The sequence below is a fragment of the Haliotis rufescens genome, unplaced genomic scaffold, assembly GCF_023055435.1.
Source record: "Haliotis rufescens isolate VD_foot unplaced genomic scaffold, xgHalRufe1.0.p SCAF_7, whole genome shotgun sequence".
In the NCBI taxonomy this organism is placed as follows: Eukaryota; Metazoa; Mollusca; class Gastropoda; order Lepetellida; family Haliotidae; genus Haliotis; species Haliotis rufescens.
In genome coordinates this window covers 3,383,274-3,398,313 of record NW_025964361.1, presented here as the reverse complement: position 1 = coordinate 3,398,313, position 15,040 = coordinate 3,383,274, and the positions used below count along the sequence as shown (strand labels likewise).

The following is a 15,040-nucleotide window of genomic DNA, read 5'->3' as shown; positions in this document are numbered from 1 at the left end:
TGTTATCTACATTATATATTCGGCTATCATTATTTTGTTTGAATCTAAATACATGCCTCAGTACCCGTGAATTAACTTGACATTATAATACATTAATTCTTTCAAACGGATACACACAACACACCACACCACGGCCCGACACAAACAATGCAGCTGTTACCAGTCACCATGTACGTCTATGTTTGGATTTCTCGAGGAATTGACAAGGCTGGCAGCCTCTATATACACTGGTAGCACATTTCTCGGAAATCCCACACCACAACAGAGAACATATTTCTGTTGTAAGCCGTTGCACCACACTCCAGTTATAGTCTAACGTGGTATGCGACTATACTAGTCAATGTAGCAAAGGAACTGATTGTGTATGACACTGTTTAATAACAGTTCAATCATTTTGACAGATACCCATCGTTGCAAAAGATCGAGAGAAACTGAAAGTCTCTTTGTCTTGTAAGGATATGCATACACGTGCATGCACACGTCGCTATATAAGTGCAATAATCTTGGACGCGACGTTAACCCAATTTCACCTCACCTCATACTTCGTGAGTCATGTTGTTTCTTCGAGAATTGTGTGTTACAAATTCGAAACGACATGGTTACCTATCGCATAACGTTTCCTTTTCAGTGTTATTGGCTTATAGTATTGGTCATATATACACTTCAAAAATAGTACGGGATCATGAAATACAAATGTTATGGTCGGTCGTGAGAAGAAAGATCAGAAACACAGAAACGCTTTCCGACTGTAGCGTATTTCGCACACGGGCCTGGCCGGGCCATTTAGTGTATTCCGAAAAGGCTGAAAGTGGTGTGTGCAACCCAAGAGGGGGCTTTTAGGGGTTGCTTATATTGAATTTTTGGAATTTATAAATTTGGAATAAATGCCGTTGTGGGTGGAGGAGGGAACTAAGGGAGCCGGGTGAGGTGGGTGTTTGTATGTTTATTGGATTTTGGATTGGTAGATTAATGAGTTTTTAGATGCGCTTAATTAGATCTGTTTTGATTAGGAATACGCCTAGGGCCTTGAAGTTTTCTAGTTTTGTTTAGGGTTTAGTATTTGATCTAGAGTAGGAACCTTATTTAGATTGAGGTCGGTTTGTAGTGTGGTGCTATGTGTTTGGTAGTGGGTGCAGTGGATGAGTGCGTGTTCTGTGGTTTCGGGTTGTTTGCAGTGGGGGCAGTTGCCTGTGATGTGTCTTTTAAGTTTTTTTAGGTGGTTATTTAGGTTCGTGTGTCCTGTTTGGAGTTTTGTAATTAATCTGTCAATTTTTTAGAGGGATGTAGGATTTTAGGTTTGGCTAGTGGTTTTCTGAGCACTTTTTTGACACACTACTGACGTTAATGAAACACTACTGACGTGGATGACACACTACTGACGTTGATGACACATTAATGACGTGGATGCTACAAAACCGACCTTGATGGCACACTACTGACGTTGATGACACACTAATGACGTAGATGGCACACTACTGACGTTGATGACACACTAATGATGTGGATGGCACACTACTGACATTGACGGTATACCAGTTGCGTTGATGATTATTAATGGTAAATGTCGATGTTAATATTGTTGATGCTTCTGTAGTGCTGGACAGTAGAGAAATGTGTGTCAACCAAGCGAAGTGCAATATCAAATCGGCCCAGACGCAGTTTTCAGGGAGAGGCATTCTGAACGACCACTGCATCGAGTTATGTACAGTGCGTTGAGAAGAAAAGCAACCCTGCAGAGTCCTTCGGCTGGCCTGAACAGTGAAACACTCTGTTTGTTGCTCGGGACCAGTCACTTCCCACTTTAAACCGTCAATGTGTGATTTTGCATCAAAATCTAATATGAAATGAAGATTATGCAATGAATTTAATGAGACTTTCCAACACATCGTCAGTAGATACCCAGCTTTGGCACAAACAAGGTATCTTAAGCGATATGATGACGAAGCTCGATCTTTTTATTACCGTCTTCTCCATGCTTGTGGTTTTGACACAGAGGTCCATCCATGGTACGACCCAGAATATGTAGAGGGCGTCGTGAAAAATGATAAACATAAACTTCTTTGGAATAGGCCCGTATACAGCCTCAGACCTCTCCAGGCCAACAAACCTGATCTTGTCCTTTTTTTCCAATTAAATAATAATATATGTCACTGAATTTTCGGTCCCTTTTGACACTAATTTGATTGACAAGATTGAGGAAAAACATGGCAAATATGCAGACATCGCTTTCGAAATGTCACGCTTGTATCCCAAGTACCAAGTTGTCCGACTCCCCATTCTTCTCGGTGCCTTAGGTTTGGACCTCCCAATCTGTTGACTGACATTGGGAGAGTGCCCGGGTTTACTGCCAGGAATACAGCCTGACAGACAATCTGTGTATTGCAGAAGGCTAGACTGAGTGAGTGAGTTGGGCTTAACGCCGCTTTTAACAGTATTCCAGTTATATCACGGCCTGTCAGCTTAATGTGGGAGGAAACCCCGAAGTGATGCAGGTCTCAGACGTTTACCACTTCGGTGAAACCCTCGAGCACGGGTATGGTGCTGACAAACCTAGAAACATAATCGGGGCGAACCAGGATTCGAACCCACAATTATGGGTTCCTGGCGTGCCCAAGGGTGGCAACTCTGCACAGCGAATCGCGGCGCCTTAGACGACTGGGCCACCCATGCCCCCGCAGAAGGCTAGAGTGTTGGTGAAAAATTTCTCGGTGGGTTCGACCAGGCAGCACTTCCTGGCAGAAGTCCCATTCGCTGTCAGGGCTGCGTGTAGAGGGGGCAATAAGCCTTACCAGCCTGGCTCTGCCAGGATCACCCGAATCCTCTTTGCTGCATTTATTTACTCTAATCTCTAAAATAAAAAGAATAAGTTGTGATTTGTGACCTGTATCTTAATATTGTGCAATGAAATCAGACAAAATGATTGAATCATTTGAACACCTTGATAAACATTTACATACATATAAAGTAAACTTTTCTATAATATTGTAACAAAAATTCCTGATCTAGCAAGGTTAACAGGTACTTCAAAGATCACACTGACAGCCTTTTATGACAGTGGAACAACTCCCAGCCTTCACACTAATTTGAACTATTGTACCAGCATCATGTTGTTTGTTATAAGGTCGACATACCTTTAAGCAGTGTTTTTTCCAAGTAACAGAATCAAGTATAACAGTAAATTCCAACTCGAGTCACGTCAGTCATGTTTACAGTCGCCATCTTGTATTTTCTGACGTCACGTATGCGTATCATGTGACCTTACGTCACCTATTAATAGACTTGTCAAGGTGAACTTCGGGGCGGTAATTTTGACTTTGACAAGCAAGGTAGGGTTCCAGGGTTACGTCACAGCTAAATTATATTTTTCGCATCCTCAGAGATTTTTATTGTATAGTTTTTAATCTAAATGGCTAATATTAATACTTGGTCTGCTCTCTAAGTATTTGATCGTGGATTAGTGATTATTTACCTTTGTGGACATCCGGATGACGTTTTGTTGACGTCCGGATGACGTCTGACTGTTCCGAGATTCCGACAGCCATTCCGGATTCATTCCGACGGAATATTCCAAGATCGTAATTATTCAAGCATACAAGTTACAGTTACAGTTACAGTTATCACAAGTTGCAAGTGATTTGTCGTCCGTATAAAATATTACAGTTTACAGACTATGTTTAGATGTTTTGACAGTCGTCGATTGTCATCGCGATCCGGGGGGGCCGAGGTCATTCCGACCGGATTGTTTACATTATCAAGTCGCGTGATGATGCCATCACAGTCAATGGTTTTTATCTACAGATGTTTACAGGGATCGTTCTAGAATCAATCCTAAATATTTAATTCCAAGCGTTAATTAGGATTTGGCTTCATGCTGACTTAAATTGCAGTTTGACAGCTCGCTCTCGGAGGTGTGGCCTCATTGTCATTCATTCTGGGTCACATGACTTCCGGAATGTATTGTTTACATTACATGGATCCAGTTCCGGTTACAGCTAATTTCGTACATTTTCAAGTTTCAAAGTTTAATTGTTTTAACAGTTCAGATATATCAATCGTGGGAGGGATACAGACAAGTACCGGATTCTAGAGCCACGATGTGACAGACAATGCCGAGCGACTGATGTTACCAGTACAGTTCAAAGCCGGTATCGCGTCTCGCGATCTCGAGACCATGTACAAGATTTTTCAGTTCATTGAATAATTAATAAACTCGTTATTGAACTTTACCTACTCCTTGTGTGATCCTCCTGCATTTCGCTAGTTTCGACATTCGTAACTTTGTAGATCCTTGTGATATATTTTCGCTAAACCTCGTCTCCAAGCTCTGGTATTTATTTTGTCACATTTTGTGACTGGTGGCAGCATCCATTTATTTTAGTAATTTGTCCACAAGTAATTATCGACCAGTCTTTGGCCGTTCTGTTACAATATAATAGCCCAATAGCTTCAACAAAATAACTATTTCGATACTTAGGAAATGACAGAAGTGGCCACAGCCTGATAACAAATGTGTCATCGTTAATCAATATGTTATCGGTTCCAGGGAAACTTGTTTTCCAAGAAATGGTGTTGTTAGCTTTCGTTGTTGATCAATACATTGCGCAAGTCTGCTCGTACGGCTCTGAATGCTGCCTTCCGGACAGTTTGTATACATGAATATCTGTCAGTGTGACAAGCATTGTACTTGCTCAATCAACAGTGTCCGTGTAATGCAACGAGCTGATCAATAATATATTTTACGTTGTGCAACCTTCCTCCCTACCTCTTATTATGAATGCATGGTTCCATCTTCAATTATGAACGTAGAAATCAATATTGTGTTTTTTTTCTATTAAGCCTGGCAGCAACACACTTATCGGCAACACAGGGTGGAATGAGGCTTCTTAACGGGTCTCATTCGTATCAGAAGGGAGATCCCGGGTGGCGTTTCGGAATATTGCATCCAATCACTTGAGCACCTTGGTCTGTCTGCTTCATCTGTCAGTGTAGAGGACAACGTACTGTGGGTGCTGACAGATGTCAGACATGTAGAAACGGTGTATGGCTGCTTCATTGTACGAAGGAGATGCGTTGAAGAAAAGGGGGACATTTACTGTTCACAGACGACTACATCATGGTGGATGTCAGACTGTACTCCCATGCTATATGGACGCACTCGAGAACGCCAGTGAGTATTCTTGTGGAATAGTTCCCATGTTTTGTATCCAGAGGAGAGTATGTTGTCCGTGGTCAACATCAACAATCCTACATGGTATTTAATGCAATGATGAGTATGTGAGTGAGTCGAGTTTTTAGCCGCTTTGAAAAGTATCGTTATAAAGGCGGAAAACCTAACGAGACATTCGCCATTGTTGTGAAACCCATTTGTACCATCGTTATGGTCCGGACCAACCAAGAATTATAATTTTGGCGAAAAACCACGGTCAGTGAATCCTGGCATGCCCAAGGGACGTAACTCCACAAAACGAATTTGGGAGCTGTAGAATACTGATTCGTGTGCTTGTTAAAATAAGATTCATGTAGAAGATAGAGGACGAGTGATTCTAACGGTATATAAGGTACAGTTGCGAAAACAAACGACGGGGCGAACCGAATCCGAATGTTTCGTAACCGTTTTGCCACGAGTCCTGTAGCTGTCTTAGAGCAATACCAGATACTCGAGTTCCGCGAATTTCATATCAGTGTATATGGTGAATAGCGTTCGCATTGTAGTGTTCCACTTTCCAAGCCCACGAAACCAGAGGCGTGTAACTCGCGAGGAACGTACAACAAGAACTGAACTGTTTTGTTAAACGTATTTAAGGGCGTACAACCCAGATCACAAACGTCCATTCATGAAATCGCTCAGCTTTGCTCTTATGGGGTGTTTATGTTCATTCAGCTTTTCGAGCCGTCTCTAGAACACGCACTGCTGAAGTTTGTTTGAGCTGAAAGGTTTGTTTACGATGTGAGAGTTGTTGCTATGAAGCTAAATCGATACACTGATTATCAGAGCGCGCCACAGCATTGTGTAAACTATACTTTGCCATCCTTTGGGTATCTGTTATTCTGCAGTCATTTCAGAAACATTTTTTTCCTTCGATGCATTTTTCCAACCACGTATAATACCTGCACGTTTTACAGCGTTTTTTTGTGTGTGAAACTGTATTCCCATATCTGATGGATCAGTGTTTCGAATAGCTGATGCACAAATTGTTTGGCTGGCTCTGTGTGGCCATGAGGTAAGGCTATATGTCACCAAGGAAAAAGTAGGTTAAGTTTGATTTAAGTAGCACGTCCGTGATGCTGTGTCTTCAACGTCAGTAGTGTATCATCAACGTCAGTGGTGTTGTGTCGTCAACGTCAGTGGTGTTGTGTCGTCAACGTCAGTAGTGTATCATCAACGTCAGTGGTGTTGTGTCGTCATCGTCAGTGGTGTATCATCAACGTCAGTGGTGTTGTGTCGTCAACGTCAGTGGTGTTGTGTCGTGAACGTCAGTAGTCTATCATCAACGTCAGTGGTGTTGTGTCGTCATCGTCAGTGGTGTATCATCAACGTCAGTGGTGTTGTGTCGTCAACGTCAGTGGTGTTGTGTCTTCAACGTCAGTGGTGTATCATCAACGTCAGTAGTGTATCATCAACGTCCGTGGTGTTGTGTCTTCAACGTCAGTAGTGTATCATCAACGTCAGTGGTGTTGTGTCGACAACGTCAGTGGTGTTGTGTCGTCAACGTCAGTAGTGTATCATCAACGTCAGTGGTGTTGTGTCGTCAACGTCAGTGGTGTATCATCAACGTCAGTGGTGTTGTGTCTTCAACGTCAGTGGTGTATCATCAACGTCCATGGTGTTGTTTCGTCAACGTCAGGGATGTATTATCAACGTCAGTGGTGTTGTGTCTTCAACGTCAGTGGTGTATCATCAACGTCCATGGTGTTGTATCATCAACGTCCATGGTGTTGTATCATCAACGTCAGTGGTGTTATGTCTTCAACGTCAGTGGTGTATCATCAACGGCCATGGTGTTGTATCATCAACGTCAGTGGTGTTGTATCATCAACGTCAGTGGTGTTGCATCATCACCAACTTGGTGTTGTATCAAGGTCACTAGTGTATCATCAACCTCAGTTACGTATCATAAACGTCACTTGTCTATCATCAACGTAACTGGTGGATAATCAATGGATATATCATCAGCGTTTTGTATTAACATCATTGGTGTACGCATAGCGTCAAGGCCATTTTCCGTGTGGAAAATGTGTTTTCGTTTGTGTGTATGCGACCTTAAAACTCACTCATTCACTCACTCCCAGCCAATTATTTTCCCTATTGTCATGCTTTGATGTTTTAACCGAACAGATCTATACAGACTACTATCTGACTGACAATGAGATCCGTGCCTTCAATCACCGAGGGCGTCCCTGGGGCTATAATCGGGTGAGGGGTCTAGATGTGTGGCGGGATTTGCAGGGGAGACGACGGTGGACAATCGGTAAGTACACCCACAGAAATGTATAGACATGACTGATCTTGAGTGATACTGATTTTTAGAAAATGACTCAAAATGGTAAATTTGAGATGTGCGACGATGATTAACATACTATTAGCGTGATACACCTGTTAGGAAACAACCCAAATAACTGAGTTGAGACATGAAAAAACGATTGACCAAAGTCTTATACACTTGTAAGTTAAAAGCTCAAATGACTGAGTTAAGATGTGTGCATACGATTGACCTAGCGTGACACACTTGTTTGTAAACAACTCAAATGACTGAGTTGAGATGTCTGGTGACGATTGACCTAGCGTGACACACTTGATGTAAATAACTCAAATGATTCAGTTGACATGTGTGTTGACGATTGACCTAGCGTGACACACTTGATGTAAATAACTCAAATGATTCAGTTGACATGTGTGTTGACGATTGACCTAATGTGACACACTTGTTTGTAAATAACTCAAATGACTGAGTTGAGATATGTGCATACGGTTGACCTAGCGTGACACACTTGTTTGTAAATACCTCATATGACTGAGTTGAGATGCTGGTGACGATTGACCTAGCGTGACACACTTGTTTGTAAATACCTCATATGACTGAGTTGAGATGCTGGTGACGGTTGACCTAGCGTGACACACTTGTTTGTAAATAACTCAAATGACTGAGTTAAGATGTCTGGTGACGAATGACCAAAGTCTCAAACACAGGTTAGTAAATAATCCCAACAATGTTATGACTTCAGCAAGCGTACCCAACTGGTTGCTGAACATAAATGTCAACACAAGCGAAGGGACAACCCGCAGCAGTTGGAACACACGGGACATTAACATCACGAGCGGACATTCTCATGGCATCTACCTCACAAACAGGATCAGACGCCCGTGCACAGTGGTGGGTACATACTGCTTAACAGGTGTTGATTTAGAAGGTTTGAGGTGAATAAATAAATGTTTAGGATATTTTTTAAAGAAACTGGCAAAAAGTAATTTGTTCTAAGGATATATATATATACTTTACTGTGCTTTATATGTGCTTTATATATATATATATATATATATATATATATATATATATATATATATAAAGCGTAAAGTTCTAACTCTCAGGCACAATATAGTAATAAATATAATAATTATTACTTTATATATATATATATATATATATATATATATATATATATATATATATATATATATACACACACACGTGGTAGGCTGCATGTCCTGAAAACATGTATTGTGACATAAATGTTCAGATCCTTGCATGAAACAGTTGACCGTCTCTATACATCTCCCAGAATAATACATGATGGGTCCCTAACGGAAATAAACGTCAGCATCTGACTTAATCTCCCAAACATTTGTGATTTCTGAATACAAATTTTGCATCCAATATATGGCATCGTGTGGACCTGGAACTTGCCGCGCCGTGTGAATGTCGTGTTGCATGAAACTTCAGTGGGTCCAAATATCTACCACATGTTGGAGATACTAGTTGCAGTGTGTCAATGCACTCTAATTCCACGTGTTGATGGACTGAATGTCTGATTTACGTTTCATTACAGGAGATTCCGCAGCCGCTTGTTAACGTGAATATCCGAGACGGTGTCTTCCTTCTCGAGGGGCGGGCCAAGTTGGAGCGTCTCGGACGGCAGTCACCGTTCTCTCCTGCTGTCATTGCAATACACCTGAATCTCCCCGATGAGGAACCTTTCAGAAAGGTGTTTCTATTTATACTGAATTACCAGCCACAAGATCGATATTTTCATTTATTTACTGATGACTGTAAATTAAACTTACCCCTCTCGAATATAGCTTCGAATGGGTTTGGTAGCAGACCGGGTCGGTGTAGCAAAGAGTTTGGCTTATTGAGGGCCTGGTGTATTGAGAATGTTTGGATTGTTTAGATGTGCTCGTGTAAACATTGTTGTTGGTTGCCAGAGTGTTGAGTTACAAGGGGTCTTTGTAGAGAGAGGGTTGTTTGTATGGGCTCTTGTGTAGCAATAGTTTTCAGATCCCAGAGGGGCCTGTTTAGCGAGGGTGTTATAATACAAAGGGGAATGTGTAGCGATGTTATGGGTGACGCGGTGTTTTGTGTAGGGAGAGTGTTCAGTTTGAGGATTGAGAAGGAATGTTTTGTTAACTGAAGTGTAGAGGAAGATGTAGCGAGGCGTTTGGGTTACATTTGGGTCCATGTGGCGAGAGAGTTTGAATATAGAGATGACGTTTTAACAAGAGTGGTGGTTTATTGAGGGGTTTCTGTAGCAAGAGTCGTCACTAGTGTGTTGGATTACTCAGAGGTTGGATTAAAGGGTACACACACCACTGAACAAATATCCAGCCATACAACCGCTTTTTTCGCCTTTATAAAAATACACGTTTCAATAGCAAAGTCTTTAACCTCCAGTTTAAGGACTTGTCAAACCATCTTGCCCGTGTGGTGGAAGAACCGGATGATAGAGGGTTCTTCTTCTGGTTCATCAAACGTCAGAGAGGACAATGGAATACACCAGTTAAAGACTCATCTCTGTATTTCATAGATCTCAACGTGACACACTTGAAGGTATTTATATTTAGTGAGGACCGTACTGTTGATATTTAACACCGGACACTATTTCACCTGTATGATGGCGGTTTGTAAATAGTCGTGTGTTCGACCCTACAAGTCAGTCATTGATATTACCAGCCATGATCTTAAAGGATAAAAAAATGATATGTAAAAAATGTACAGCTAAGATCTATCGAAGATGAGTATATTTTTTTATTTACCCCAAATACAATATTACCCGTGGTATATATCTCGAGTAATATTTCAGTAAAGCCCAACATATATCAATTTATTTATATAACAGTAATGTCCACATTAAACTTAAAATATACCACAGGGGGCACGGGTGGCCCAGTCGTCTAAGGCGGCGCGATTCGCTGTGCAGAGTTGCGTCCCTTGGGCACGCCAGAAACCTATGATTGTGGGTTCGAATCTCGGTTCGCCCTGATTATGTTTCTAGATTTGTCAGCACCATACCCGTACTTGTGGGTTTCACGGAAGTGGTAAACGTCTGAGACCTGCATCACTTCGGGGTTTCCTCCCACATTAAGGTGACACGCCGTGATATAACCGGAAAACTGTTAAAAGCGGCGTTAAACCAAACTCACTCACTCACTCTTATTTGCCCCCAAAACGATATTATCCGTGTAAACCACAATATATGTAAATTTATAACAGTAATGTCCACAGGTGTGTATATTGCACAGCTTATCTATGTATGTCTGTCATGCTGTGTTAAGCAAAACAACGTAATTAATAATCAACCGCCACCAGTGAAGTGTAATGTATACTATAAGCCTGTGGCCTTCCAGTAAAAGAAGATACATGATTGACATAGAATCCCTGGGTGAGAAATATATTTTCTATGTTTACAGTACAAGATACACGCTGGGGATTGTATCAAGTTTGTAGTAGTGTGAGTAGCAGTAGTGTGGACCATCTCTCTCGACACTATAGTGGGATGACACTATACATGCATCAGCATGGTCTATCCTGGTATTATATTCACACCTGGTTTCATTGTCATAAACTGAATCTGTTCATAAGGTACATTTAAACATTCCAATAATAGGGGCGATCGGGTAGCCTAGTGGTAAAGCGTTCGCTTGTCACGCCGAAGACCCGGGTTCAATTCCCGACATGGGTACATTGTGTGAAGCCCATTTCTGGTGTCCCCCGCCGTGATATTGCTGGAATATTGCTAAAAGCGGCGTAAAACCATACTCACCCACTCACTGAAACGATAATATGGACACGTGCTTCATGTTTGTTTAAAGGACCCGTGAGAGGAATCCTTCGTCTTCTCCACTGCCTTCTCAAAACTCTTCATCGAAGCCTTCTCCAGCTTCTTCTCCACTTCGTCCTTCCAGGTAACCATCATCTTGTCTTCATCATAAATGTGACGATGTGTGTGAGAAAACAAACCTATTTTACCTCATCCCAACTGAAGGTTTACGTGAGTTTATGTCAAAGCGGGTAAAACGTCATCTGATCATGACCATTCCTTCATCCCGGTTTACTGTTAAGTATGTGCGACATCTCCTTTGAAGCCATACGGCCTTTGAGGATTCCAGTTTAGAACAGGTTCCAACAACACGTGCTGGTCGTACGAGCCGTTTAAATGGATCTGAAGGTCAGATTCGGTGACTTAGTCCATTGCGTGCCATCTTTTCTCTATTGCTTGGGACTCGATTATGTTCAAGTCGCCACCATACAGTTAAGATATTGTCGAGTGTGGCGTTACACAAAAAACAACGAAGCTGAAACTTCAGAATGATGATCCTCTTAGTCTGATCACAGAATCCGCTACAGCAGCCAGATTAAAAATGTTATTTTGGCAAACTAATCAGCTGTTTCTGATACATACCATTTTGTGGTATTGTTGGTATTGTTAAGGATTTTGAAATTGTCCCGTTAATCTTATTATTTCACACATGTATCGTTGTGCTGATTGATTACGGTCCGCATGTATGTAGTGTTAAAAGATGTGATATCACGTATTTGATATATTACTCTTTTATGACCCCTTGCTGTGATGCGGCCCCTCTTATCCAGTGACGATTTAGCAACCATGTTTGTCGTAATAGGCGACTATGCTTGTCATAAGAGGCGACTAACGGGATCGAGTGGTCAGGCTCGCTGACTTGGTTGATGCATCGCATCGTATCCCAGTTGCGTAGATCGATGCTGACACAGAATAAATCACTGCATCTGGATAAAGAATTTTTGATTAAAATGAAATTAATTTTAAGGATTGAATCTTTATGTAAATAATAGTCATTATAAGTTTCTGCTAAAGTAACTATCATCTGTACTCACGATTGGTCTCTTTGTTCACTATGTTGGGACAACACATTATCTCAAATCCCGAAAACTGATCTACCAAATGGGATGATACTGAGAACTGATGTATATTATTTGTCTTCTCCTGATGGGTCGGCTCGCTTTCAATGCACTTGATGAGCAACAGTATGTGCCACGACGGCCTATTTAATACTTTCTTATTTACCATTGTATGCCCTTCATGATTAATTTTGCAATTAGACTGGAAACACTTACATTTCTTTTATAAAGGTTGTAGCCGTTTAGGAGATGTGACGATTACATTTATCAATATATTTAATTATTCTTTCCATCATATTTGTTCACAGCATGGATAAGAGGCATTCTTCACCTTCTCCAGCACCTTCTCCAGCACCTTCTCCAGCACCTTCTCCAGCACCTTCTCCGCATCCCCCTCATCCCCCTCATCCTCCAAGGTAATCATTATCTTGTCTTTATCAATACCCGGACAATGTTTATGGGACAAAACTCAGTTGAATGTTTGCAAATGCTGGAAGATGAACAGTAGCACTGCTCAACGTTGGACACAACCTTTTCGCCAGCGCCAAAAGTTAGACCAACACGTTCAGTTTATAAGGGTACGGGTGGCTCAGTCGTCTAGAGCGCCACATTTCTCTGTGCAGTGTTCCGTGCCTTAGACGTGCCAGCTATGATCGTTGTTCGAATCCCATATTTAACTTGGTGATATTTCTAGGTTTGATAGCACGGCACCCAAGATCGTGTGTTTCGCCAAAGCGGTAAACGTCTAAGACCCGTAAAATTTCGGACTTTCCTTCACACTATGCTGAGAGGCTGTGGTATATGATACTGTTCAAAGCGGTGTTAATCCATACTCTCTCACTCACCCACTCAGTAAGTCAGGTCTCGTGGTATATGATACTGTTCAAAGCGGTGTTAATCCATACTCTCTCACCCACCCACTCAGTAAGTCAGGTCTCATAAATGTTTCTAAACCTGACTAGTTTGCTGTGAAGTAGCAAAGTCGTATGAAAAATGTTGTAGTGCGTCATTTGTGAAAATGAAATCAATGACATATGTAGATATGTCCAATTAGATATTTACAAATTGAAATTCGAGATATCTGAAAATGAAGAAGAGGTGATGCTTTACTTTCATCCTTCATCCTTCATCCTATAGGTGTATAATTCTATGTGTTGTGTTGCAGATCTCACACACGGGACAGAACGGTTCAAACATGCACGTCGCTATATAAGTGCACTAATCTTGGACGCGACGTTAAACCCAATTTCACCTCACCTCACCTATAAAGGTTGTAGCCGTTTAGGAGATGTGACGATTACATTTATCAATATATTTAGTTATTCTTTCCATCATATTTGTTCACATCATGGATAAGAGGCATTCTTCACCTTCTCCAGCACCTTCTCCAGTACCTTCTCCAGCACCTTCTCCAGCACCTTCTCCAGCACCTTCTCCGCATCCCCCTCATCCCCCTCATCCTCCAAGGTAATCATTATCTTGTCTTTATCAATACCCGGACAATGTTTATGGGACAAAACTCAGTTGAGTGTTTGCAAATGCTGGAAGATGAACAGTAGCACTGCTCAACGTTGGACACAACCTTTTCGCCAGCGGCAAAAATTTAGAACAACACGTTCAGTTTATAAGGGTACGGGTGGCCCAGTCGTCTAGAGCGCCACATTTCTCTGTGCAGTGTTAGGGGGCACGGGGGCCCAGTCATCTAAGGCGCCGCGATTCGCTGTGCAGAGTTGCCTCCCTTGGATACTCCAGAAACCTATGATTAGGGGTTCGAATCCCGGTTCGCCCCGATTATATTTCTAGGTTTGTCAGCCCCATAACCGTGCTTGTGGGTTTCACCGAAGTGGTAAACGTCTGAGACCTGCATCACTTCGGGCTTTCCTCCCACATTAAGCTGACACGCCGCGATATAACTGGAATATTGTTAAAAGCGGCGTTAAACCCAACTCACTCACTCACTGCATTGTTCCGTGCCTTAGACGTGCCAGCTATGATCGTGTGTTCGAATCCCAGATTTAACTTGGTGATATTTCTAGGTTTGATAGCACGGCACCCGAGATCGTGAGTTTCGCCAAAGTGGTAAACGTCTAAGACCCGTATAATTTCGGACTTTCCTTCACACCATGCTGAGAGGCCGTGGTATATGATACTGTTCAAAGCGGTGTTAATCCATACTCTCTCACTCACCCACTCAGTAAGTCAGGTCTCGTGGTATATGATACTGTTCAAAGCGGTGTTAATCCATACTCTCTCACCCACCCACTCAGTAAATCAGGTCTCATAAATGTTTCTAAACCTGACTAGTTTGCTGTGATATAGCAAAGTCGTATGAAAAATGTTGTAGTGCGTCATTTGTGAAAATGAAATCAATGACATATGTAGATATGTCCAATTAGATATTTACAAATTGAAATTCGAGATATGTGAAAATGAAGAAGAGGTGATGCTTAGCTTTAATCCTTCATCCTATAGGTGTATATAATTCTATGTGTTGTGTTGCAGATCTCACACACGGGACAGAACGGTTCAAACTGACCGGTACGGTACACGGATAATGATCGTTTGCTAACTAACGCATGATGTCTTGAACTCAACAATTCCTATTTATTTTATTCTATTACTTTCTACTGAAGACCTAATTAAGTAATCATTATGCTTTTGGTGTTTTT

At 41.7% G+C, this 15,040-nt stretch overlaps 1 protein-coding gene across 2 annotated transcripts in view; it reads left to right on the top strand.

Annotated features, from left to right (window-relative positions):
• Positions 1–4,742: 4,742 nt before the first annotated feature.
• The window catches only part of LOC124139601, a 31,832-nt gene continuing 21,534 nt past the window's right edge, over positions 4,743–15,040 (top strand). The window contains exons 1-9 of one of the 2 annotated variants that reach the window (XM_048388088.1): positions 4,743–5,167; positions 7,337–7,469; positions 8,224–8,372; positions 9,046–9,201; positions 9,888–10,043; positions 10,904–10,944; positions 11,306–11,398; positions 12,680–12,787; positions 14,874–14,909. In XM_048388088.1, coding sequence (XP_048244045.1) covers positions 5,114–5,167; positions 7,337–7,469; positions 8,224–8,372; positions 9,046–9,201; positions 9,888–10,043; positions 10,904–10,944; positions 11,306–11,398; positions 12,680–12,787; positions 14,874–14,909 — 926 coding nt within the window. In that variant the 5' untranslated portion in view covers positions 4,743–5,113. Of the gene's footprint in view, positions 5,168–7,336; positions 7,470–8,223; positions 8,377–9,045; positions 9,202–9,887; positions 10,044–10,903; positions 10,945–11,305; positions 11,399–12,679; positions 12,788–14,873; positions 14,910–15,040 lie in introns of those variants that run through there. The other variant, XM_048388089.1, reaches the window with a different exon arrangement.